Raw genomic sequence first — 23,332 nt, 5'->3', positions numbered from 1 at the left:
GACAGTGCTGGTTTTGCTAGTAGGAAAATTAGCTCTGCCCCAGCTGAAAGCAGGACAGGAGGATATGTGTGTTTCCAAGAGCAGGACATCACTTTCCCTTATGGTTGAGGGGATGAAATGCAGAGCTGTGGGTCTATGCACATTGTGTTGGCAGCTGATTTCCAGGGAGGTTATACAGAAGGGATCTGAGATTCCCAGGCTATAAGGAGCTTGGGCATGGTGGTGAAGACAGAGTTTTGTGTGCCAGAAAAGTGACAGAGTCCTGTGGGTGAGCACAAAGGGCAGGAGGAGGCTGTGCATGGTAGTGGAGGATGCCAGTGGTGCTTGAGGATGCTTCATCTGGGTGCAGTAACTGTAAATAAAGATCTGGTTTGTCATGTTGTGTCCATGGATTAACTTGGGCTGGAAAGGGATGGAGTGGGGCTGGGCTGATGCTCTAGAGAACAAAACTGTGTCCAGGTTTAGTTGGTGTTTGGCAGACACTCATGTCACATGGGGAAATCTAGAGAGCTACTCTGTACATGTGCCAGATACTACTTGTGGGAATGGCTCTGGTGGAAAGAGCTTCCCATCCTTGACTGGGGTAGAGCTCTTGTTGAGAAATAGCCCAGTTTTTTGTGGGACATATTAAGTGTTTTCACCTGCTGAAATTCATATTCAAGCTGTAAAGAAGCTGAACCAGATTTGTGTTTGATATCTGCTTTGTCCTCTCTAGCTTGGATTTGAATAGCTGACAAAGCAGGCTGTGCACCTCTCCTGAACTAACAGCTGCTGGATCAAAATATGGATCAAGCAGAGTACTAATCCCTGAAACTGGCTTTTGTAGGATCAGAAAGAGGACAGGAGCAGTAATGCTCTAGCAGAGGAAGTCCTCAACCCCTGTGAATTAAATATTTTGCCATAGTAACTGTATTGTAACCCTTTTGCTCCTGGCCTCTTCTATCAGCATTAAGGAACAGCTGAGCTATACAGAGACCTCAATTTAGATCTGAGTGGAGTCTGTTTGGGATTTAATTGAACATCAGGAAACACAGCCTAAGCATTAGAGAAGACTTAACTTTATAATTCAGTAGGGTTTATTCTACAAATCTTAGATCAATGCCAATGATACAAGTTTTATGAATTCTCATTAAAAATACAAGTCAGTATAAAGATTCCAATAGTAATATAATGCATGATGATTCAGTTTCAAAACTTAAGGAATGAATCTGGTTTTGGACCATGCTACAGAAAAGGGGAACACAATGTAGAAGAAAGAATATTTAGTTTACCTCCCTTACTTTAGGAGGGGCCTGTGCCTTATTGCCACAATACCTGAAAAAGCAGTATGAAGTGCATAGCAGCCTTGCCTGTACAGTCTGTAGGCAAAACTGTTGAATTTAGTGTCACAGTCCTCTCCCCCTCCAGTTCTGTTAGTTAAGGTACATTTTTTTGATAGCCTGATATCACTGTAGTAATTTAAAGCTATTGCAACATCATCCTCCATAATGATTATAAAGAACAGTCCTTTGAACTGTAAAATGCTCTTATGCACTGAAGCTTTTCCACTGTGCTACTCATCTTGCTCAGTGTTTCCAGGAACACTAAATATAAATTTAAATAAAAGGTGAGTTAGTCCCATATTCGAAACTCTCTTGTTTAAGGTTTCTTTAAAATTAAGTCTCAGTGCAGTCTAATATTCAAATGGGTTGTTCATAGCTTTAGGCACAGTTAGAATATGTACCAGACACATTTTCTTGAACCTAGCCCTCTGATGTGATAAAAGGCATTATAGCTTTCACTAAAGAATTGAAAATCGGCCACAGAATTACTAGATCAAGTGCTTTGGAGTGAGGGAGAACAAAATTACCCTTTCTTGTTGGGAGCTGCCTGCACTTAGAAGAGGATTAGGCTTAACAAAGCCAAACCCTAGGCCTAAATTTAAAAGAAATGGTTTATTTATCACAAAAGGTAACTCTTGATAAGCTGTGCACCTTATCCCCCAAATGCTGTACGTACATCTGGTTATTCCTAGTGACATTTTCACCCTGTGAAAAATAGTGGGCATCTCTCTTGGTGGGCCCAGTCATTTCTTGTAGCAAAACCACATAAACATCACAGAGCCAGGAATCATGCATCCATCTGCAGAAGCAGTCAGGGAAACTGGGCTTAAACATATGCATACATTTCCAAACAGAATTCTGGTGCAGACAGTGACATTTAACTGAAACTCTGCTTTCACCATAATATTAGCATTATACAAAAATCCAAAAACGGGTAAAAAGCTGCTGATGTCCACGCATCAGTTGAAGAAAAAAAAAACCAACAAACCCTCTTGCATAAATGGAGCAGCAGCACAGAACAAGAACAGACTTGGCTATACAAATACATCTTTTCTTCCCTAAGAATTTGCAGGAATTCTCCACCCAACACTAATACCGTGCGTTAGCATCATACTGATGGTGGTAACATCCACTCTTAAGCCTTCCTGCAGGCTGATGGGAATTGCCTTTGCCAAACTGAACACTGCTGTGCTTGCTTTGAATATGTCTTGTCACTCTGATTTGTCTTTGTAGTAAATGCATTTTATACTCTTAACAGTCACACTTAGTCAGAAGTAAAAAAGTTCAGTAGCCCATACTGGGCTTTAGCACAGTCCAGATGACAACAAAATACAAAGATGTCATTAAACTGCATATATTATAGAAAACAGGTTTACTTTGCATTTAAGTAACATTTAATACAGGACAAGTTGGTTTGAAACTGTGAACTGATTCTATTTGGATCAAAGTATGGCACAGATTCCCAATATCTATGGACACTGTGTAAATAACACACTTTTCTCTTTGCAATGATTATCAATTCGCCAAAAATAGTTTAACAGTCAAAAGGGGAGAGTGAAGGAAAAAGAAGAAGAAATAAAAAATGTCTAACAATTGAAAATAAATGACTTATTTTGTAAGAAACTTTATTTAACTTAATTTTTAAAAATGCATTCTCTCCTCAGAACAAATCCCACCTTAAAAAAAATAACTACACCACCTGCAGTAGCACACATTTGCACTCAAAGAAAACCATGCAAAACTGATGGCTGAAAAAATTTTGCATAAAAATCCAAGACTTCAGGCAAAAGGTTGCCCCATGTGCCTTTAGGGACCCCAGACCACAAACAGCTTTCAGTGCAATGTCTCTTGCTTCCAATTGATGGAGAAACATGGCAGAAGCTTGTCCTCTGACAGCTACACTTCCAGATGTTTGAAGCAAAAATGGTCTCATCTAGATTTTAAAATGTCATTGTTAAACTGTTGCAGAAAGTACAAACAGAATTCCGTAAAATGCCAGAATCCAGTGAAGAAAAACTTTTGACTTCTACCCTGTGCCATACACTTCTTTAAAAAAAATTAGACAGAAAAACAGATTTTATTAATACACCCTCTTTAAATTTTTTATTTCTGAAAGCAGCCTCTTTATGCAAATCAAAAGCAGCTCCTGAGTAACTGCAGTAAACAGTGTCTTTTAAATAGTCTTGCGCCTCAGCTCTTCCGTTTTGGTTCTTCCTTGTTTTTCTCCCTAGTTTTCAAGTTTAATCTCAGTTCTTTTTCAAAAAATGTGCAAGTTCAGTTAGCATCATTTCTGGAAGTCCACAGCTTGCAGGTCTTCCTGCAACAACTCTAAGATCTGCAGGTATGCTAGGTTGTTCTCCTACCCTATGGCAGACTTTGCTCTCACACCTGTACAGCTCGCAGCCTCACGTCTTCTTCAGCATCCGCCGGGACTGCCACGTGTGGAACTTATTGTAGGCTGTCTGCAGCATCTCTTCTATATGACTTACCAGCTGAAACATTAACAGAGGAGAAAAAATGTCTCAGCTACTGGAAAGCAGATCCCCTCCCTTTGATTCTTTCTTTGGCTCACTAAGAGTAACTGCACTAAGCCCATAGAGGTAACCAGCTGAAGAGGGAATGGACCTGAGGGCTCCATTGCGAGGCATCGGCAGAGGGAGCAGTTCAGAGATTTACCCAGCTGAGAAGGTCACTGGGAAGTGACAAAGGGCTGTGCTGCCTGCTCTGGTAGCCAGTCTGTGAGCACAAGTCTGGCATGGTGGGAGACGGTTTTGAAGTCGCTAAAGTTCTGCTTCATGGTGGAAGTGAAAAATGAAATGTGATTTCCCATTTCTGTTGTCTCACTTGGATAATTTCAGATTACTGTTCCTGACAGTTTCTGGCATTATTCAGCAAGTTACAGAGGGAGAGAAGCTGTGCCAATTTGCCTCTACATGTTTCCTACTGAACCTAACACTTAAAATGCCCTTGGATAAGAAGTAACAAAGCTATCATCCTCTGATAATTAAGATTCAAATTATTATTGTGCACCCACATAATTAAAAAATACTTTCTCCTTACATTTGTGCTTAAATACTGTCTCCGAATCTTTTCTTGGAATGGGCAGAGCTTTGTAACCTGAAATCTTTCCAAGTTGCTCCTCATTTTCACAACCTGAGAAAAAGACAAACATGGGTATTGTAATCACATGCACAGATGTTTCATTTCCTTTAACAAATCATACTCCAACAAAAGTATCTTTGTAACTAATTTTGGGTGCTACTTTTAAGTATTTTGAGGGGGAAAAATTACTTAAAATATCAGTCTCTAGCAATTCTTGTGCATCTGTTTTTAAAGAAAATGCATTATGACTGAAAGTGCACTGTGCCATTGTGATCATTTTACTTTGTCAGTAAATACTATAGGTAAGATTCATAAAATCTTTCTTTGCTTCAAGCAAAACCTATTACGGATTTTCAGGACATACAATGCAGAAAAAAATCCAATGTTTGTAAATGTAAATTTTTATCTTTGTGATCCATGTGAGGTCAAAAGAGAGAATACCAACAGAAGAATGGTTACAATCATCTACCTGGTCATAGATTGAGATCTCTTTTTGAAGGCAACTTTATTCTAAAAAGCAATGTATGTTTTAAAGCTATGACTGAGTGATTTGGGCATGGCCTGAAGCTGTGCCAGGGGAGGTTTAGGTTGGGTATCAGGAAGCATTTCCTCATGGAAGGGGTGGTCAGACATTGGAACGGGCTGCCCAGGGAAGTGGTGGAGTCACCATCCCTGGAGGTGTTCTTGAAAAGGCTGCTGTGGCACTCAGTGCCATGGGCTGGCCGTGTGCTGGGGTTAGGTCATGGGCTGGACTTGGTCTCAGAGGTCCTTTCCAGCCTCAATGATGCTGTGGTTTTGCAATGCAGATAAAATTAAGGAAAAATTTCTTGTAACTGTCACTGCAAAGGTTCTATCAAAGAGCTGGGGAAGGGAGGGGCTTCAGTTGATGTGTTTTAAACTGGCAATGAGAAATGTGCAGCTGACTGCTCTGTTTGAAACCAGACTACAGCAACTGCTGCAAGATGCTAACAGGCATGGAGGGAGAAGAATGATTCTCACCAAAAGCACCAGGAGAATATCTTAAAATGTATTTTGTGTTGTTTTGTGACTTTACACTCTTGGGATGCGTAACTGCTGTGCTGATTTAAAGCATGGGGATTAGTTCTATACTTCCAAGTAATCACAGTCACTCTACACCATGATCTGGCCATACCATAGCAGCAGGAAGCTCATCCTTACCTTTTCTTCTAGGAATGGTGTGTTAACAGGGAAGCAGGACCAGAAGTGTCGTAGCAGTTCCCCTACTGCCACGTACAAATGTTTCAGTTCACACTGAATATCATTTGGCACCATCTCTGCAACAGTAAAAAGACTGTCAGCTCACTCAAAGCTGTCATGGGAGACTTGCAAGACTAATGAAGGAATTCAGCAATATACAGTTCTACTAGAATCACAGGAAGGCTGGGAGGGAGGGAGGGAACACTGAGGTGTTCCTGAGGCACCTGATACAGGACTAGCAGCAGGTCAGCTGCTACTTATGGTTTTGTGGTTTATAGGGAGAGCCATGCCAGGCAAAGAATGGAAACCAAACTGAGTCCAGGATCAGAAGCAGTGTATTTATACTGTTCTAACAGTGTGCCAGTACTCCTTCTGAGACCAGAACCTTGTTCTCTTCACAGTAGAGTGCTAAGTACTGTGGTGGATACTGCAAGCTTTTTCTTTTCTCATGTTACAATGAGAATATGGTCACAGCATGTGGCAGATTGGAAATCCAGGCAGGAATTACTGAAGAAGAAAGAGTGGCAGAGAAAGGAACTCTAACTGGCAGGAATGTGACAACAGGGAAAGAGGTGGTTGAATGAAGATGTGAAAAGGAGGGGTTATCTGTTCTGCCCTTGCAGTCTACAAGTTGGCCTTTTCCGCAGCAAGCTGTGGATCTTAAATGCAGGCTGCAAAGAGCCTGGATCCAGACAATTATCTAGGCCTTGCCTTAAAAGTTTTCCCAGAGTATGCCTTCACTTTCTAAAAAAAATCAGAAAAGAGAAGCTGGGCAAGCACAAACCCCATTATCTTTAAGAGGACTGAGTATCAACTGCATCCTTCCTCACTTGCTCTGTAGCATTTCCTCTCACTTGCCTCAGCACTGGTGCAGCCAGTACCACCCTCCTTGCTGTGGCTGGGTTGTTTCTTTTGTTTTTCTGCTGTAACCCAGTATAAGTCCAGCTACATGTTTCCATAATTTCCTTTATTACTGTAACCCAGTCTAAGAGGGAGATCAAACAGCAAACCAGGTATGACTGAAGTATTATAGATCCTAAATCCTTACGGTTTATGGCTTGCTGTGTTCCACCCTGCATAAGTGCTCCTCCAGGTGACAGGACTGCAATAGTGCTAGTAGCATCACCACTTGAAAGAACCTGGAGAGAGATAAAACAAGCATTTCAGATCAATTTTCTCAACAAAATCTTTTAAAATGAGTTGTAATTGAACTCCAATGGCAAAGATACAGTTGAGACAATTATAATGAAAATTCCCATTAAGAATTTGCTCTTCTCCAGAATCAGGTACAGTGCCTTTAAGCACTATTAGCTCATGATTTCAGTGAAAACTCCAATTAATTATGGGTAAATAAATTTTTCCCTAGTATGTGAACTGGCTGTGCAGCTACTTGGAAATGAGACAAGAGAATAACTATAGAGAAATGTAAAAATATTCACTGTTGTGTCTAATTTACTTAGGGCCAAATCTAGGTTTACTAACAGTGTAAGTTCAGATACTGGCTGGGGAGATTTGCTACATGGCTATGCTGCCCTCCAGTTGCCAGGACTGAGCTGCTGTGCAGCCTGCAGTGCAATCTCAGTCCCACCTGAGTGTATGTAGGAGCAAAGGACCCATTCTGTTATAACCATTCTTACTATGACTTCCTGAGACCATCACATTTTAAATTCCAGGGGCTGGGATCAATAATATTGGCCTGTGTTTCATGACTGTCCTGTTGTAACACTTTATAGCTTTATCATTTCCTCATAAGAACATACTCTGAATATCAGCAATGACTCGGTTTCCTAGTGTTTAGATTTTTAAATACAGTAGCTCAAAAGGTACTGTCTAAAGTTGTAAAAGAAATTAACAGCATTAAACTAATGGAGAGAATTAAGTTTACCCTGGAAGTCAAAACTTAAAATATTAAAATTAATAGAAAAACATAGAAAATGAGTGGTTTTGGTGTTTTGGGTTTTTTTTTGTTTTGTTTTGCTTTACAAGTACATAGAAAGCAAGCAGCTAGCATCAAGAAGGGAATTTGAGTTTTCTTCCATACCTGAGTTAGTTTGGGTACATATGCTTCCATTTCTTGCCTAATACTATGAAAAGAATTAATTATATCCTGACTGGTTGCATATTGCTGTGATTGAATTGGAGTTGGACCATGATAATACCTGCAAGATGAGAAAAGGAAAGAAAAGTGTAGTAGTTAGGAGTGTTGGTAAAGCAGAGGCTAAACTCTGGACTGTTTGTCAAACATCTCCAATTTTAGATGCTTTGCAATTGTTGATGCTACTGTCTAAATCTCAAATTGAGTTCTCAAACTCAAGAGGACCATTACTAGAAAAATACTTAGACCAGTGAGCCCCCCTAAACTATCTGAATTTCACTTTTTTTGTTGCCCAAGTGGATTTTTCATGGAATGGTTTATATTTTCACATGCAACACATGTTTTTACACTAAGTTGTAGCAAAGTGCTGAACCATGAATACAGGCCTGTTAGGCTTTCACAGGCTTTTACATTGTCAAAGCCCTTCAAGAAGGCTTACAGAGACTTAACTTGCAGAGAAGTGAGAAAATCAAAACACAAATTCCAGTGAAAATTACTGGGAAACTGGTTTTTGCAGGAGTCTGTGTTATGTTCCTAAACTCAGCTTTGAGTGTGGCACAGCTGAGACTACACCAGCTGATTCTGTTCAGGCTGTGAGGAGACACCTGCTAGACTGGATATATTAAAATAGCCATGCAGAGTTTGTTAACTTACCTATCAGACTTCTTTAGGTTTAGTGCAATAGTTTTAACACTATTATTCTTTGTTAAATCTTCATATTCAATTGACTCCTGCAGTTTCACCTAAAATAAGACAAAATTACACACATTACTAATCAGGACACAATTTGATTTATCTAGTCCTTTTTTTCCAGTTCACTGTTTGAGCAGAATTGCTTCTAAAGAACTGCAGAATGGTTCATTCCATCCCTTCAGAGGGAGGGGTGCCCAACATTGCTTTGTGTGCAATTTGGAAGTCTTGGCACTACAACTTTTTCTGCAGGTTCTGGCCAAAACCTGCAGTCTCTGCTATTTCCAGAGGGTGTTCTGGTATACACAGATCATTCTTTGTGCTGGTTGTGTCCATCTGCCTCCAGGCTGGCAGAAATTGTAGTGATTTAATGGCTGGCATTGAAGTGTGACATCAAAACTATCACAGTTACCCAAGCTGTTTGGTGACAGTAGAGGTAGAGCATTTGTGGTAAGAGGCAATAACAGCACAGGGGCATCAGATTTGTACAATAAGAGAACTTTTGAAGTCTCCTAACTCTCATGCTATTCTTTCACTCCTTATTTTCATCACATTTGTTGTAGTCCTAGCAAACTGTTTACCTGCAGTAAAAATTGCAGCTTTCAGTGAAGTCTAAGCTGTTGCTGACTGCCTAAATGTTTAACACCATGGGTATTCTACAGCCTTTTATCACAATTTTGAGGTTTTGAGTCCCCTTGGCATTTTCTACCTGGGCTGTCAGCTCTACCAGAGTATTAATTCAGTTTTGTACCAACTGCAGCACTTTTTTTCCTACTTTCTGAGCAGCTCTGGCTCATCTAATAAAGCTGCTGTCCTGTATTGCAGTGCCCCAGGTACTCTGCTTCCAGTTTAACCTCAAGCCAGCTTCTGACCTTAAGATGAAGGCTGCCTTGTGCCAGTTTAATCCCCTCTACAATACACTTGATAAGTTAGAACACAAATATCCCTTTCAGATAGATGTTTTCTAGAGGTGTTCAGGTGTTTGGGGGGAAAAAAGGAAAAGGCAGGGGGGAGCAGAAATAGAACTGCATTGAATGGCAAGAACCAGATTTCATGTTGGAAATTTTTTACTTTGAGGATTACTGAAGAGACAACCAGATTAATACCTGAAAGTCTAATTTATGTGTTTATTAACAGAGATACAGAGCTTCTTTCAGGCCTTTGGTTTCTTATTCTACACACTTCTAATCAAAACTAGATTTAAGTATCACTTCAGATGTGTCATAAACCAAGTAAGGAACCTTCAGGCATCGTTACAGAGAAAGAGCTTCCAGTTCTATTTAATAAGGACTGCATCAGCTAACTTTATACCTTTTTCATTGGTGGTTGAAAGAAATCTGAATCCCTGGAGTTTCCATCCGTACTGCTGGTCTCACTGTAATGGTCATTTTGTGCTTCTCTTAAAATAGAGAAACAGCATTAAGAAGAATTCACCTCACAGGAAACTTAATATACAAGCTAGAGACAAAGTAAATACATCTGTTTCAAAACTTTTATATGCATATTCACATACCACATACTTGATATCAAGTTCTTTTCTCTGTAGTTTATTTCTAGAAGTTGATCTAGATAGATGCAACCAACTCCTTACATAAGCAGGAACTCTCTGCACTAGGCTTCACCTCCACTCAGCAAACAGAATTCTACTTCTGCAGCCTTCACCAGGACAGGAGAACTAAAGCAGAAACATTCTGTCCTTTTTAATTTGCTTTGTATGGTATCTCAGCTAAAAACAGCATCTATCATCTCAGAAAGATCTGGAGAACTTTCAAAAGGTACAACGGAAATTAAAGGTCTTTTCATTTCCAGAGCAAAATACTTCATTCATTAAAATTAAAAGGCAAGATGAAAATTGAGGGTGTGTTTGAATTTTGGAAATTTCTTAAAATTTGTTTCACTGCTGTGCAAAACCTCTTTGTAACTTACTGTTTCCTGAGGCCAGCTGCAAGGACCATGGCACTATGATGATTAAAGCGTTTTATGATGGCAGCATTGCTACTTTCTCTAGCAGATTTTGAGGCATTTGATGTGGAGGCCACAGAAGCAACACCATAGCCCTACAAAGGAAACAACATTAGCTACTTCTTGCTCCAAAACCAGAGGGTGATCCTGTTTTCCATTGGATCAGGAAGCCTGCATGCCAGCTCTGAACTTTACTGAGTGGTTGTGCATCAGCATCTGAAGCAGTACTCTTATCTTCCCCCCACCATCTTTTTGAAAAGTTTCCATTTACAATTTAATTCTGCTAACACTTGGCAGTTTAGAGGTGTCTGAGAGAAGAAAAAAATTCTTAAACAGATAGTTCTAAGCCCATGAACTGCTGTTAGAAGTACAAACAGAACTAGCTTTAAAAACCACAAAGGCTCACTTGTACACAACAGACACTGATGGCAAGCAAAAGCTGGCAGCTGTTTTACTGCCCTCTTTTTAACATCTTGTAGGACATTAGTGGCCCACAGGCTAAATGACACCTGTCAGGAGGATGTGATACCAGTAGGATTTTTAGAAACCCTGAAGCCTTGATGTTGGCAGTGTTCCCCAGTTACCTGGTGGCTGAAGGCAATTCCCTTTACCCCATGCTCAGTTGATGCTTGCAGTTAAACAGCCTCAAAAACAAACTTGAGGCAGTTTGCATGGGCACTTCCAACATACCTGTCCTAAACTCTTAGCCCAGTTTCAGACTGATAACTTCATACAACTCTTTAAAAAAAATAAACCCCAAATAACTTAGAAATGCAGCATCATCAATTACAACTTAAACTTTTAAGTTAAATCAACAGCAGAAAAGTGCATATGAATTAATTCACGTGATGGCATACCATTTACAGCAATTACTTTAATTTGTACTTGGAGGCAAATAATAGTTCACGTTAGTCATAGTTTTGGAAAAAACACTATTTCAAGATAAACAAAGAAAACTGCATGAAGTGTCCTTAAAATTAACCTGACTCAAACACATAGCAATGCTCAAAGGGAGAACAAGTGCAAAGACCTTTTCCTGTTCTGTTACCCTTCTGTACATTGTCACAGCTTCTAAAAGACAGGAAGAAGCCAGAGAGTCCACTTTACACAAAAAAAGCCATCCAGGTGAAATAATAATTCCTTAAAAAGGGGCAGTGCTGCTTTTACACCCAGCACACTAAGGCAGACGTACAGGTCCATGGGCAGTCTCCATTTATTTAAACAGTTATATTTGTGTAACCACATCCATTATTAGGCTGCTGCAGTGGTTTAGAATTAACATTTGTAGTTATGTCAAAAGAGGAAGACCTACTTTCCCCTTAAATGAAACTAAGGGGAGGGCAAGAGGTGTGTTTGCCAACTACTTACTTCATCCAATGTTTTATCTTCCAAAGCTGTTAAATCTATCAGAGGGTTTTTTACTCCTTGAGACACCATTGTTTTTAACCCTGTATGAAACAAAGAAAAAAACATGAAAAACTGTATCTAAACAAATAGAAATAATGGTGGGATTATTAGATTATATGATCTTTAAAAGCAGAAGACAAAGGTTCTGCAAATCTCCAAGTATCACTGAGACTAAAACTTTCAACCTGTTTCAAAATGCTATTTAAAATAAGCAATAAACATGGAAAGTTATTGTAAAGCATCATCCTATTAATTAGCACAGTTTTTATCAACTTCTACACACCACTGACTACTGGTTGGTATAAAAAAAAAAAGATGCAGTTATATTAGCTGCAGTAGCAGGAACTTGGAACCCTTAATTGTGTGTTTCTTCTAATTTTGGCACTGTTTTGCTGCCCTGGTCTTGGGAGGAATGGTAACTTGTATCTTGTGATAGCTTTGACTTGTGAAGTGCTGTGGATTTACTGTTGCATGAGCTGTAATGGAGAACTCCTGACTTCAGCTTTGCTGGGTTTACTCACTGTACCTCACCTCTTGTGCTCTAGGACATAGCTAAGGCTGTAGCAGCTGCTGGAGAAATGAAGTAAGGAGCTCACCTTTTTCATCCAGTTTGGCACATTCTGCAAAGAGGTCTTTTGAGCCTGTATTGAGCCTGTCCCGATGGAAATAATGGGACTGAAAAAACCGTGTCCAGAATTCCTTCTCAGTCATGTTATGTGGAACATTTTCTGCATATTTCATTTTTACTGTGAACAAAAACCCCACAGTAATCACAAACTGTTCAGCAAATCTTAACACCCTATTTTATGCTGAAATTCCTTTGCTTGCTTCCTTGCTCTCTGCCCAGTGCTGCTTTCATGCTGATGAAATGTAAGGGAATGCAGCAGCTAAGCATGAGCAGACAGGGACTCTTGGGTGCCCTGCTATGCTAGCTAAAAAATGCACATAACAGTGGTCTCAGTACTCTTAATTTGAACTGCACACACAGTAAGCCTGATTTAGCAGAGTTCTGGTTATTCTCAGAATGTATCTACACTTTTTAACATGGGGCCAAAATAAACCAGTGTCCAGTATAATGCTAGAATTATAGCTAGGTATCAGCTAGATATGAGGGGAATGCTAGATATCAGCCTTTCCCTCCCTCATGAAAGATTATTTCATGAAAAACAACCATTAATTGAAAGAGGGAGTAGCAGGGTATTGTGGAAACCAAGTATCTATGCACAATTTAAAAAAAAAGAGCAACAAGTTAAAATGTTTTCTCTTGAAGAAAGCAAGTTTTCATTTCAGATGCATGTTTCAACACCTGCTTCTTCCCTGTATTTACATCACTCTGCAAGGAAAATAGTCCAGAAGACCAAGAACTTTTGGACTTTATACTTCCAGGCTCAGGCAAAGATTCTGTTCTTCCCACAGTAAAAAAATCCAAATCTTAACTGCATGTATTTATTATGTTAAGTATTATCCTTACCTGCAGGATATGTTCGAAATATGGATTCAATGATATCTGAAGTCAGATTGTACCTCAGACCATTGCAGCCATCTGTCTGAGGCCTCACATCAGCCTAAGGAAAAGCAGACATGGAGGAAAAAGCCTTCAGTCACTGACAAGGGAAAAACCTGCATCCTGCAACACTCAGCTGCAAATAATCTTTCTCCAGTAATCCACAGCCTATTTGATCACAAATATGTATTTTTAGAATGAGAAATGAAAGAGCAAGCTTTAATTACTTTATTATACTTGCTTAAAGGATAATTCTTAAGGATACTTTAAGGGATGATTTAACAAGTAGACTGTGAGCTGTAGAAGATGAAAAGCCAAGACCACTCCATCAGTCAAAATAAGGGACTCTTTTAATACACCCTTGTTTCAAGCAAAAACAGGCAAGTTTACTGCATATGCCTAATCCTTTGTAGTTCATTCAACAATACAGCTAGGGAATAATCAGTGATGATAATGAAGTGGCAAAAAAGGATTTATGGCTCTTATACACCAAAAGCATTTCAATATAACTGATAAATAACATTGAATTCAAAAACTGGAGGCAAGCCTTAAGGCAGAACTTGAAAGTTACATCTCTGTGATCTCTTTAGGAAGCTCTGGAGCAGGCAAGAGCTCAGTACAGTTCTCAGTAACAGGAAAAACTACATGACTGCATATGTTGCCTTTTCTTCTTCCTTTTCCTGTACACCTGAGTACCAAGTTTTGTACCACGTTCCTCCTAGAGAAACACTCGTGCCAGACAGTTATTTTAGCTTTAGGACACACAAACATCTGAAGTTTTCTTCACAAATGCAGAGTACACCAACAGTTTGGGGGGTTGGATTGGTTGTTTTGTTTTGTTTTAATGTTAAGGTATAAGAATAATGGGAAATCAGACCAATTTGATAACTGACTCTGGTATTTCTGGGGGGAGGCAGGACCCCAAGTGTTTGTACAGCAGCTAAGTCATAAAACAACTCCCATCTCTTTTTTTTTTTTCCTCCCAAACTCTTGACGTGTTCACAGTTGTAAGAAATGTGGAACTGGAATTCCAGCTGAAGTGTCACAATCTGTATGAATTTTGTTGAAGCAGAAACATTTCTGTGGGAGGAATCAGAATTATACCTAGATTACTTTTAAACTGCATTGAGATTACTGAAGCATGGTTTCTACAAATGGGGACCATTAGTCAAAGCTGGGGAAGGATAAAATGAGCCTTCAAGATCTTTAGGTAGCTGAAACGGGGGAAAGAAACCTTTTTTGTGTCAAGTCTTTGCAGCTTCATGTCTGCATGTCAAGGCTGCAACAGGTACTCTTTCTGAGTTAATACACTGGAATCTGGTAACTAAGTTCATCTTCTGCTTTGCAGAAGGCAGAGCAGCAGTAGCAAGAAGAACTATTGTCAATTTAACATTCAAATTGAGCATCTTAAGTTGGCAAAACTTTGAGGTTGCAGATTTGTGTAAAACCTTTACTTTTTTTTTCTCCTATATGCTTGCAATAGTCTAAGGAACATGTAGAGAGATGTTAGACTGGGGAACCAGGCAAGAAGAACATTTAAATACAAGGGAATAAAGTACATGAGCAGAATTCTTGCTTTCCCCAGTTTGTTTCCTCTAAGTTAGAGGTTCAACATACCAGAAATGATGCAGAGATGCCCACATCCTGCTTACTGGGTGCTGCAGAATTATCCCCTGCATTCAGGCTTAAACGGTTGGCCCAGAATTCTTCAGCACTGATGACTTGGCTCACAACAAGATCTTTATAGAGCTGAAACAAAACAGGATCCTCTTGCAGCATTCTGGTAAAAGAATGTATTGAATAGAATTGAAACTCTGCAGAAAAAATCACTAGGATTTCCATAACTAACATGAGTTTGCAAAAGGAACAGACACCAACTTTTCTTTCAAAATGCTGTGCATTTCTTAACAACTGTGTAAACAACCACCCTCAATAGCTCTATTTGTCTCAAAAGACTTAAGAAAGGACTAAACAATGTTAAAGGAATAGAATGAAATGCTAGAAAACAGTACTGCCTAAAAAGTTATTGTGGGATTAACATGTCCTAAAGCATGCTGTAGTGCTCTTGTGTCAGTGTGTCCAGCACTGGCTGGAGTCTCCTGAGCTGTAAAAGCACACCAAGTTCAACTTTTCACAAAGAAGGGCAAAAAAGGGAGATTCCACAACTACTGAATTCTTGTTGAAGTTCTTCAGACACAGTAGTTGCAGGTCTCTCTGCTACAGACATTGTACTCTTCAGCACCTCTGTCCTATCTGTACTCAAGTGTGTATGGATGAACTGCAGCCTGGACTGAATGGAAGTCTGTAGCTGCTCTAGGAATGAAGCAGGATGAGATGGAAGTGAAAAGTTTGTGGCAGGACAATCCCTATTATCTTTTAACCAACAGGGTTTTCCCAGTTTTTCTTGTTGGTAACAAATAAGGTTTAGTGGCAATTCTTACAAATGAGTGCAGCAGGAAAGTGTTAGAAAGTATTTAATTAAAACTTGAAATTCTGGTACATAACTGATCCCCACATATCAATAAATGGAGGAGGTGCCATGGGGACCCTGGATGTAGTACCCTTTCAGAACAGGATGACTTTTTTTTTACCACATTTGTTGAAAATTAAGCTAATGAAACTCCATCACTAGACTGTGACTTCTAATCATCAAAATACCAGACTATGCCTGAGGATGTGCAGAGATTCTGGCTTTCTGGGAGCTAGAAAAGCTCTTAATGCCACATGGCATAATACTGTAAAACTCCATTTACAGACAAAGAGATTCAGAGCCAAGACTGTCAGTGTACCCAGTACTGTCAGGAAAAGGCACACAGTGGCAACAGACCAGGATTTTGGTGACCAGTGGTCACTGCAGAACTGGAACCAGTCAATCCTGGATGTGTCAGAGCTCCAGCATGAGGAGTCTGTCCCTTCTGCTGGGACATCTCTTTGTACAGATGCAGTCTGCCTTGTGAGGCAGTGTTCCTGTGTTCTGAAAAATCTAACTTGAACTTACCTAAGTTCAAAGCTAGAACAGTCTTTGGAAATGGAAGCTTGTAGATACAGGACTCACAGTAGATGCTAGAATGAAGTGAAACTCATCTGGAGAGAGGCAGAGAAGGGTGCTCTATGGCCACAAGGACTGGTTTAACAAGCATTTTAAAGGAATGGAAGTGTATCTTAAACTCTCTTGGGAAAAGGACTTAGGTTCTGAGTGTCTTCTCAAAACATTTTTTAGAATAAACATCCTGTATGCTGAACATACTACTGTATCTCAACTTAGATGAAATTATCTAGCAGTTTAATAGAGTATATAAAACATGAGAAGAACTGGGGGGGAAGAGGTTATACAGGGTGGGAAAAAATGAATCAACAAATGGAAGAAGGTGGGAACTTCTGGAAAAAAAAATCAAGCAGCTTTTCTAACTGATAGAGAAAGAGACCAACTGCTAATTGGGTGCTTTTATCTCTTAGCTATGGAGAACAAAACACTGAGTGGCTGCCAGGCTGGCTGCCTTTACCTTTCCAGAGCATGTCATGGAGAACACAAGTGTAGGCTCCACATGTTACAGTTCTGTAAGTCTCAAGGAACTGCCTCTAAAGTGAAAGTGGTGACATTTTTTACTAGGAAAACAACTGCCATGTCACTAACAATGGTGCAATAACAATGACTGTTAGCAGAAATACACTGTAGTTAAGCAAGAACTAAACCCAAAAGCCTTTCAGGCTCCTTTCCCTTTACCTGTTCTTCTCCTCAAGCTCTTTATTTGCTTTCCTTTTGAACTTGGGCAGCAGTTGTTGAAGAAGATCCTTTACTGCATCTCGCTCCTTCACTGCTGTGCTTTCATTGGAGAAGTGAAAGTTGGTTGTGTCCCCTGCATGCAATACCAGTTGAAGCTGAATTTTAGCTTTACCTTCTGGACTGATTTTCTGGCCTAGATTACAAAGAGAGCATTAATTAGCAACAGACAGTAAGCTTATAGAAGAAGCTCTCTTCCCTAGAGTACTTGTTTATAAATGGTCACCCTCATCATCCAGTTAAATACCATTGCCCTGTGTGTGAATTCCAGCCAGGGAAGTGGAACAGTCTTTCCCTTAAATTAGCTTGAACCCTGTACCTGCAAGGCACAGACACATCAGGCTATTGCTGAGTATCCTTCAGTTACTGCTCAACACTCCTGATTCATCTCTTGCATCTCTTTAATCTGGTACCAACTCAGGCTGCTGCTGGAAGGTGACACTTTTCACTTCTTGCAGCCCTTTCTTGTGCAAGTGTTTGTGCACCAAGCTGAACCAAGAAATCCATCTGCTGCAGAGTAACCCCCTTTCACTTTTGTAGGTCGACCAGTTCCCAGACAAGAAAAGTGGCAGAAGGCAGATGCAGGGTGTGGTACCAGCACGTCTGCTGACACCAGAGGTCTGCTGGTTTCAAGTGGGGTGGGAAGCATGTTGAGCCCCAAAGTCAATCACCAGTGCCTCTAAGGTCCCATTACACCCTCATGACTCACAATAAAAACCTGACTCCTGCTTCCTTTCTTGTAACCAGAGGGAGCAGAAGCCACAACAACTCTGTTGATGGACTTGTGCTGCACTGACTGCAGCGTAGCACTGCAAATCCCACCAACCTGACTGGAATCTTAGCCCTCTGCCCAATGCAAATGGGAGACAGGAGCCAGGTATCACCACTAAATCACCTTTTATTACAAATCTATAAATACCCTCCACCCCCTTTTCATTTTAGATGACAAAAGAGAGCAACTTTCATCTAATGCCTATACATGTAAATATTGAAAATACTGTAAGTGTAAGTAAATAGCTAAATAAAACCTTCATTAAGTTGATTTTTTTGTGAACAGAGCTTTTTAACTCATAAGATTTGTATTGAAGAACACAGCATATTAGTTCTTATTCCTCACATGCTTTTGATCATGCTGCAGGACTTGTATGTGACTTCAAACAGCAATAATCACTAATCTTCTACCAGGAAATGCATAAAACTTCTGCTTTATTCCTTCTTTGCCATTACAGCACATGGAACATGAGTACTATTTGGGGCCAGAAAGGCAGCATGCTATAGACATTTACTGCTCAGTTTTGACTTGCAAGCACGCTGCTGGTGCAACAGCAAATGCTTATTCAGAATGTTACCAGTTAAACAAAACTACAGAAGCACTTCTGAAGCTGTGGTCTGTTGGATGAAAATAAAACAGCAAGGTGCATTTTTTTTAACCCTCCTCCCACTCTTCCCTCCACAAGCACATGGCACAGATTATTTTCTGCTCAGCATACTGCAGAGGTTTATCAAAAGTTAATAATAAATGCTGCAGTGTAGCTTAAACATCTGAGGACTACAGAAGTTCCACAGCCTCATCCTTAATAAACTGCTGATGCTTCCCCATTGTCCTCACCTCTGCTGCTACACAGAACACCCCAGACAAAGCTCCTGCAGCCTTGGTAACACATGTCCTAGTGTTTTGTGGGTTGTATGTCAGTGTTTGTGGGAATCCTGCTTACTGAAGCTGGAACAGGGGAAGTGTTCACTTACATTTGATGTCTGCATACATATGGCTGACTGTGAATCTGTCCTTGCCTTCAGGTGCCCAGGCAATCCTTTCAGCCATGAGGTACAGAGCTCCATCCTGCTTCTTCTGCCGGACCTTCTTTACAATCAGTAACACTTCTTCAGATGATGTTGCCATTGTGGCTCTAAGGAGCTATAAAAAACAGAGTTGAGCTGATCAGTGCAACCTTTTTTGCTGTGTCTCTTTCACTACTGTATCCAAGTACAGCAACCTGTGTTTACTTGTTCATGCTTACTTAATATTTTAACCATCACAGATGCTCCTCTCTGTCTGTGCACCAGCACATTTAGTTAAACAAAACAGTGAGCTACCTAAATAATCAAATTATATTGCTGATCCTGCTTCTGCTACAAAGAGATGCAACCAAATTTTTTCTCTTTTAATGTTCTTTTACTGGCTTTTCAAGTTCAGAAGAGAACTGAAGCTCAGCAAGGGCATCAATTCCAGATCTCCTCTGGCACTTGGCAGCAATTCCCTTCTTCAGTGTGAATGGCAGATGCTAAGTCATTTCAGAAAAGAGCAAGATATAAGGTATGTCAAAAATCATGGTTTTCCAGTTCTAAAGATAAGGTAGCCCAGTTATACTCCTGTTCTTATTGTGCTGGGTTTTGCCCAAGCCTTAAACACTGTTTTGTACACTTGAATTCCAGCTGGCCAGTTTCCTATTCCTCTCCTCCAAAGTCTGAAGGACTAATGTTGTACTTGCTTCAAAACACTGGCAATTTTGTCACCAGTCTTGTATCAACAACCTTCAGATGTTTGCTGCATTCTTCTCCCCAGCATTCACTGTCATTCCTCTCTACAGGCTCACCCTACAGCCTTAAATTTCTCCAAAGATTAAGGAAACCACAATTACAGTTACATTCTATAAACATATCATACACCTATAAAAAAATCCATCTTTGGTACACTCACTGTAAATGTTTGTTCTGTGCAATTGCTGTGTTTTTGTAAACCATGAGCTTTGCTATTGCTATGCAAAACAGTATTTCCAAATGTTGATATGCATTTCATGTCATATTTTTAATATTGTGTCATTTGCTAGGGCTGGCACCAAACTTCAACCAACCACCTGCATCACCTATTGCACAATAAATAGGTATCACAAACTGGTAATTCTAAGCTTTTAAATTCACATACTTTAAAACCAACAAACAAAACCAACCAACCAAAAAAACCCAGGAGTAAGATAGGGTATTTTACTCTGACAATGTGGACAGCAGCACAGCATTCTCTTCAGCAAGTCTCACAAGCCCATGTCAGAAATTATTTAAGTAAAACACTAAAGGGAAAGACTTAACAGCAAAAGGGCTCTGCACTTAAGTTTCATTCCTTCATCATTTCAGTCACCCAGAGCTTTGCCAGGGACTCCAGTGATGCTGAGCTGAAGGTGGGGTTCCCTATCAGCACCCCTGCAGCAGGCACTAGAACTCCCTGTGCCACATTCTGTGCAGCACTGCTGATACTTCCATCAAAGAAAGCTCCATGGCACAATTTCAGGACTGTTTCCTAGCACAATCCATTACAGTCTCCCCAGCAGCCTTATTCTCTTTCAGTCCCATCTGCACCATTATTTCATGTAGTGTTTCCTGTTGCAGATCTGCAGTCTCTCAGCAGCACCTTATCCTTACAGGAAAGAGGCAGCTGGTCACAGACTGATGCAGACTGGAAACCTCCATATATTGCAAGGAAAAGGAAAACATTTCTATAGTCAGACTCATTCTGATGCAAGCTGCTTTGCTGCTCTGCCATGCTATTTCACCCACCTACAGCCAGTCATTCAGCCATGGAAAAAAAAGGATCAGCAGCTTGCAACGTTGTCTTTACAACCAGGGTGCTGCAAGCACAGCACCTTGCAGAGTGCTCTGTCACTGGGCACGGAACCTCAGAACCATAAAATGGTTTGGGCTGGAGGGGCCTTAAAGCTCATCCAGTGCCAACCCCTGCATGGGCAGGGACACCTCCCCCAGCCCAGGCTGCTTCAACCCCATCCAGCCTGACCTGGAACAATTCCAGGGATGGGGCAGCCACAGCTTCCCTGGGCACCCTGTGTCTCACCACCCTCATGCTACTGAATCTCTTCCTGATATCTAACCTAAAACTCTCCTTTTTAAAGCCATTTCCACAAGAGGCTCATTCTACCTCCTGGGTGGGTAAGCACACCAGCTCACTGCTGTTCTGATTTTTGTCACTGCTGTGCTCCCTTGCTCATGCAGTGATTTGCAGTGGCAGTGGGAAGATACAACTCACAAGCACAGTAAGCATTACCCAAAATGGAGAAAACCCAGAGCTGTCTTTTGAACAGTACATCAGAAAGAATAAAAAATAATAAAAAATAATACTAATATGCAGGGTTTAGGAAAGTTGCCATCTTTCACTAATGAAAATGAGATGGCTTCTTGTAGAAGTACAGCAAAAATTCTAAATTAGAAATCTCACCTGGGTGTTGGAAAAGCATGAGGATGATCTATGGACTGCAGAGGGAAGGCTACAGCCTCAGTAAGCACACACAGGCAACATTTTTGTTCCTTTTTGGACATTTAAAGCTTACTGTGCAGAGGAGTGAGAGCCATCAATGATCTATTCATCATAGATCTCACAGCCTCTATATTTAACAACTGAAGTTTCCAGGAATCAGCACTGCAGATGATGACACTGCTGCTCAAAGGGGCAAGAGCTGCAACAAGCACAGAGCTTCAAGTGATCATTTTCATCTTCTGCTAAAAAGCAGCAGCACTGGAGTTCTTCAGCTGCACATTTTGGCAGAGAAACCTGTCTGTGGTTCACGTAGCTTCCAGAACAGGAAGGTCAGACATTTATTTTTTTTTTTAAATTTCCAGCAGAGCTTTTGAAGTGATGGTTCTGAAAACCACTTGGACCTCAGCAGACCTAACCCATGGACATGACTGCTCCTCAGGCCTGTCCTGAGGATGGTAATTTCATGGTAATTCCAGGTGCAGTTTACAACTGGCAAGGTCTGTCAGAAACCTTCAGTTGTGGTGCACAAACCCTCCCCTCCTCGCTCTGTGGCACTGAATGCAGCTTCTGGAAGCACCATGGAATCCCACCAGCCCTCCTTCCTATGCTGCAGTGACTCCTCCTCAGCACTGTCAGAACCAGGACCCTCCCTGCTCCTCACAGCATTGCTCTGAACACTCCATTGCTGACATTTCCCTCCTGGCTCTTCCCCTGTGGTTTTGCCGAGTTCTGAGCAGGAATAAAAAGCAACCTTGATGCATTTTGATACTCGTGATGTGGCCAGGGCTGGCAGGGGAGCTCTGACAGACCTGGGCCAGGCCCTGCTGCTGGATTTCCACTCCCTGCAGTGTCTGCACTGATGGTCCAGGCTGCAGGGCCCCACCGGTTCGGTCACACAGCCCAGGGACCCCCGAGTGGTTCCGGGAGCGGCAGCACCCCCGAGGGGCAGGAGCGGCTCTGTCAGCGGGAACAGCTCCGCAGAGCGGGGGGTTGTGCGGTGCCATCTGTCCCGGACACGGGCGAGCCCGGCAGAGCTGCAGGCACCCACCCTGAGCCCCGGGGCCTCCCCCGTCACCGCAGCACCCACGCTCCGTGCAGCGCTTCTGCCCGCGGCCCAACGGAACCGCGGGCACCCCGCACGGCCCCGGCACGGTAGGTCCGGGTGCCCGGCAGCGGGAGGCGGTGCCAGGGCACCTCTTTGTCTGCCGCTCGCACCCGCGACCGAGCGCTGGGGTGAAGCCCCCGCCGCGATCCCGCCGGCGCAGCGCTGCCGCCTTCCCGCACCGCCCCCACCCCGCCCCGCCCGCACCCCGGGGGGCTCCGCCGCCTCTCCCGGTCCCTTCCCTCACGGCAGCCCCGGCCCCGCCAGGCCAGCGCCGATAAACGGCCGCCGGCACCGCGCCTGCCAGGGGACAGGGAGAAGGAGCGGGAGGCCAAAGGCCGCGGCCCGCCCCGCCGGGCCCTCCGCAGCTGCTGCTCCCCGGCAGCCGCCGTCCCGGGAGGCGAATCGGGCCCCGCTGTGCCTCGCTCACACGGCTCGCAAAGCGCCCGGCGCCGCCGCCTCCCCGTTCCCCGCGCCGGCGCGCTCCTTACCGTGCGGGCGGTGGCGGGGACGCGCTCCGGGCCGGCGCGGGGGCCGGTGCCGGGCGGGAGGGGCCCGGGGCGGGAGCGGAGGCTACGGGGGTCGCGCCGCCGCCGCCGCTGCCGCCGGGGCCATGGGGCGGGCAGGGGGCGGGCACGTGACCGGAACTCGGCGCGGGGGGCGGGGGAAGGAGCCCGCCTCACGTGACAGGGGAGCGCGCCCCGCGGTCACGTGGGGAGGGACGGCTCCCCCCGCCCCGTCCCGGCTCACGTGACGGCCTCTCCCCGGTCGCCATGACAGCGGCGGGCGGGGGGTGGGGGGGGGAGCGCCGGGACGGTGAAACAGCGAGGCCGCCGCCGCCGCCGCACCCCCGGCCCCGCCCCGCCCGGCCCCCTTCCCGTCGCCCCG

The 23,332-nt window shown here is 42.6% G+C and overlaps 1 protein-coding gene across 1 annotated transcript; it reads right to left on the bottom strand.

The window, feature by feature from the left end:
* Window positions 1-1,058: 1,058 nt before the first annotated feature.
* Window positions 1,059-22,985, bottom strand: GTF2H1 (general transcription factor IIH subunit 1). The gene is made up of 15 exons (XM_030451311.1): window positions 22,936-22,985; window positions 18,828-18,996; window positions 17,025-17,217; window positions 14,918-15,080; window positions 13,268-13,361; window positions 12,393-12,542; window positions 11,758-11,837; window positions 10,354-10,484; window positions 9,739-9,826; window positions 8,392-8,480; window positions 7,684-7,801; window positions 6,691-6,781; window positions 5,604-5,719; window positions 4,383-4,475; window positions 1,059-3,814 (listed from the first exon to the last, which is right to left on the bottom strand). Exons 2-15 carry the CDS (start codon window positions 18,979-18,981, stop codon window positions 3,728-3,730), a joined length of 1,647 nt encoding a protein of 548 aa, XP_030307171.1. The 5' UTR covers window positions 18,982-18,996; window positions 22,936-22,985; the 3' UTR covers window positions 1,059-3,727.
* Window positions 22,986-23,332: the final 347 nt, after the last annotated feature.

This window comes from Calypte anna, chromosome 5, assembly GCF_003957555.1.
Source record: "Calypte anna isolate BGI_N300 chromosome 5, bCalAnn1_v1.p, whole genome shotgun sequence".
Classification (NCBI taxonomy): Eukaryota; Metazoa; Chordata; class Aves; order Apodiformes; family Trochilidae; genus Calypte; species Calypte anna.
The sequence above is the reverse complement of the archived record's forward strand: the minus strand, read 5'-3'. Positions and strand labels throughout refer to the sequence as shown.

What these genes read in the sequence shown, in the direction of transcription:
- GTF2H1 (XM_030451311.1), bottom strand. Translation starts at nt 18,981, where the DNA reads ATGGCAACATCATCTGAAGAAGTGTTACTGATTGTAAAGAAGGTCCGG. An exon ending in TGCCAAACTGGATGAAAAAG is followed by an intron (nt 11,838 to 12,392) that starts GTGAGCTCCTTA and finishes TGTTTCATACAG; the next exon opens with GGTTAAAAACAATGGTGTCT. An exon ending in AAGATAAAACATTGGATGAA is followed by an intron (nt 10,485 to 11,757) that starts GTAAGTAGTTGG and finishes TTTCCTTTGTAG; the next exon opens with GGCTATGGTGTTGCTTCTGT.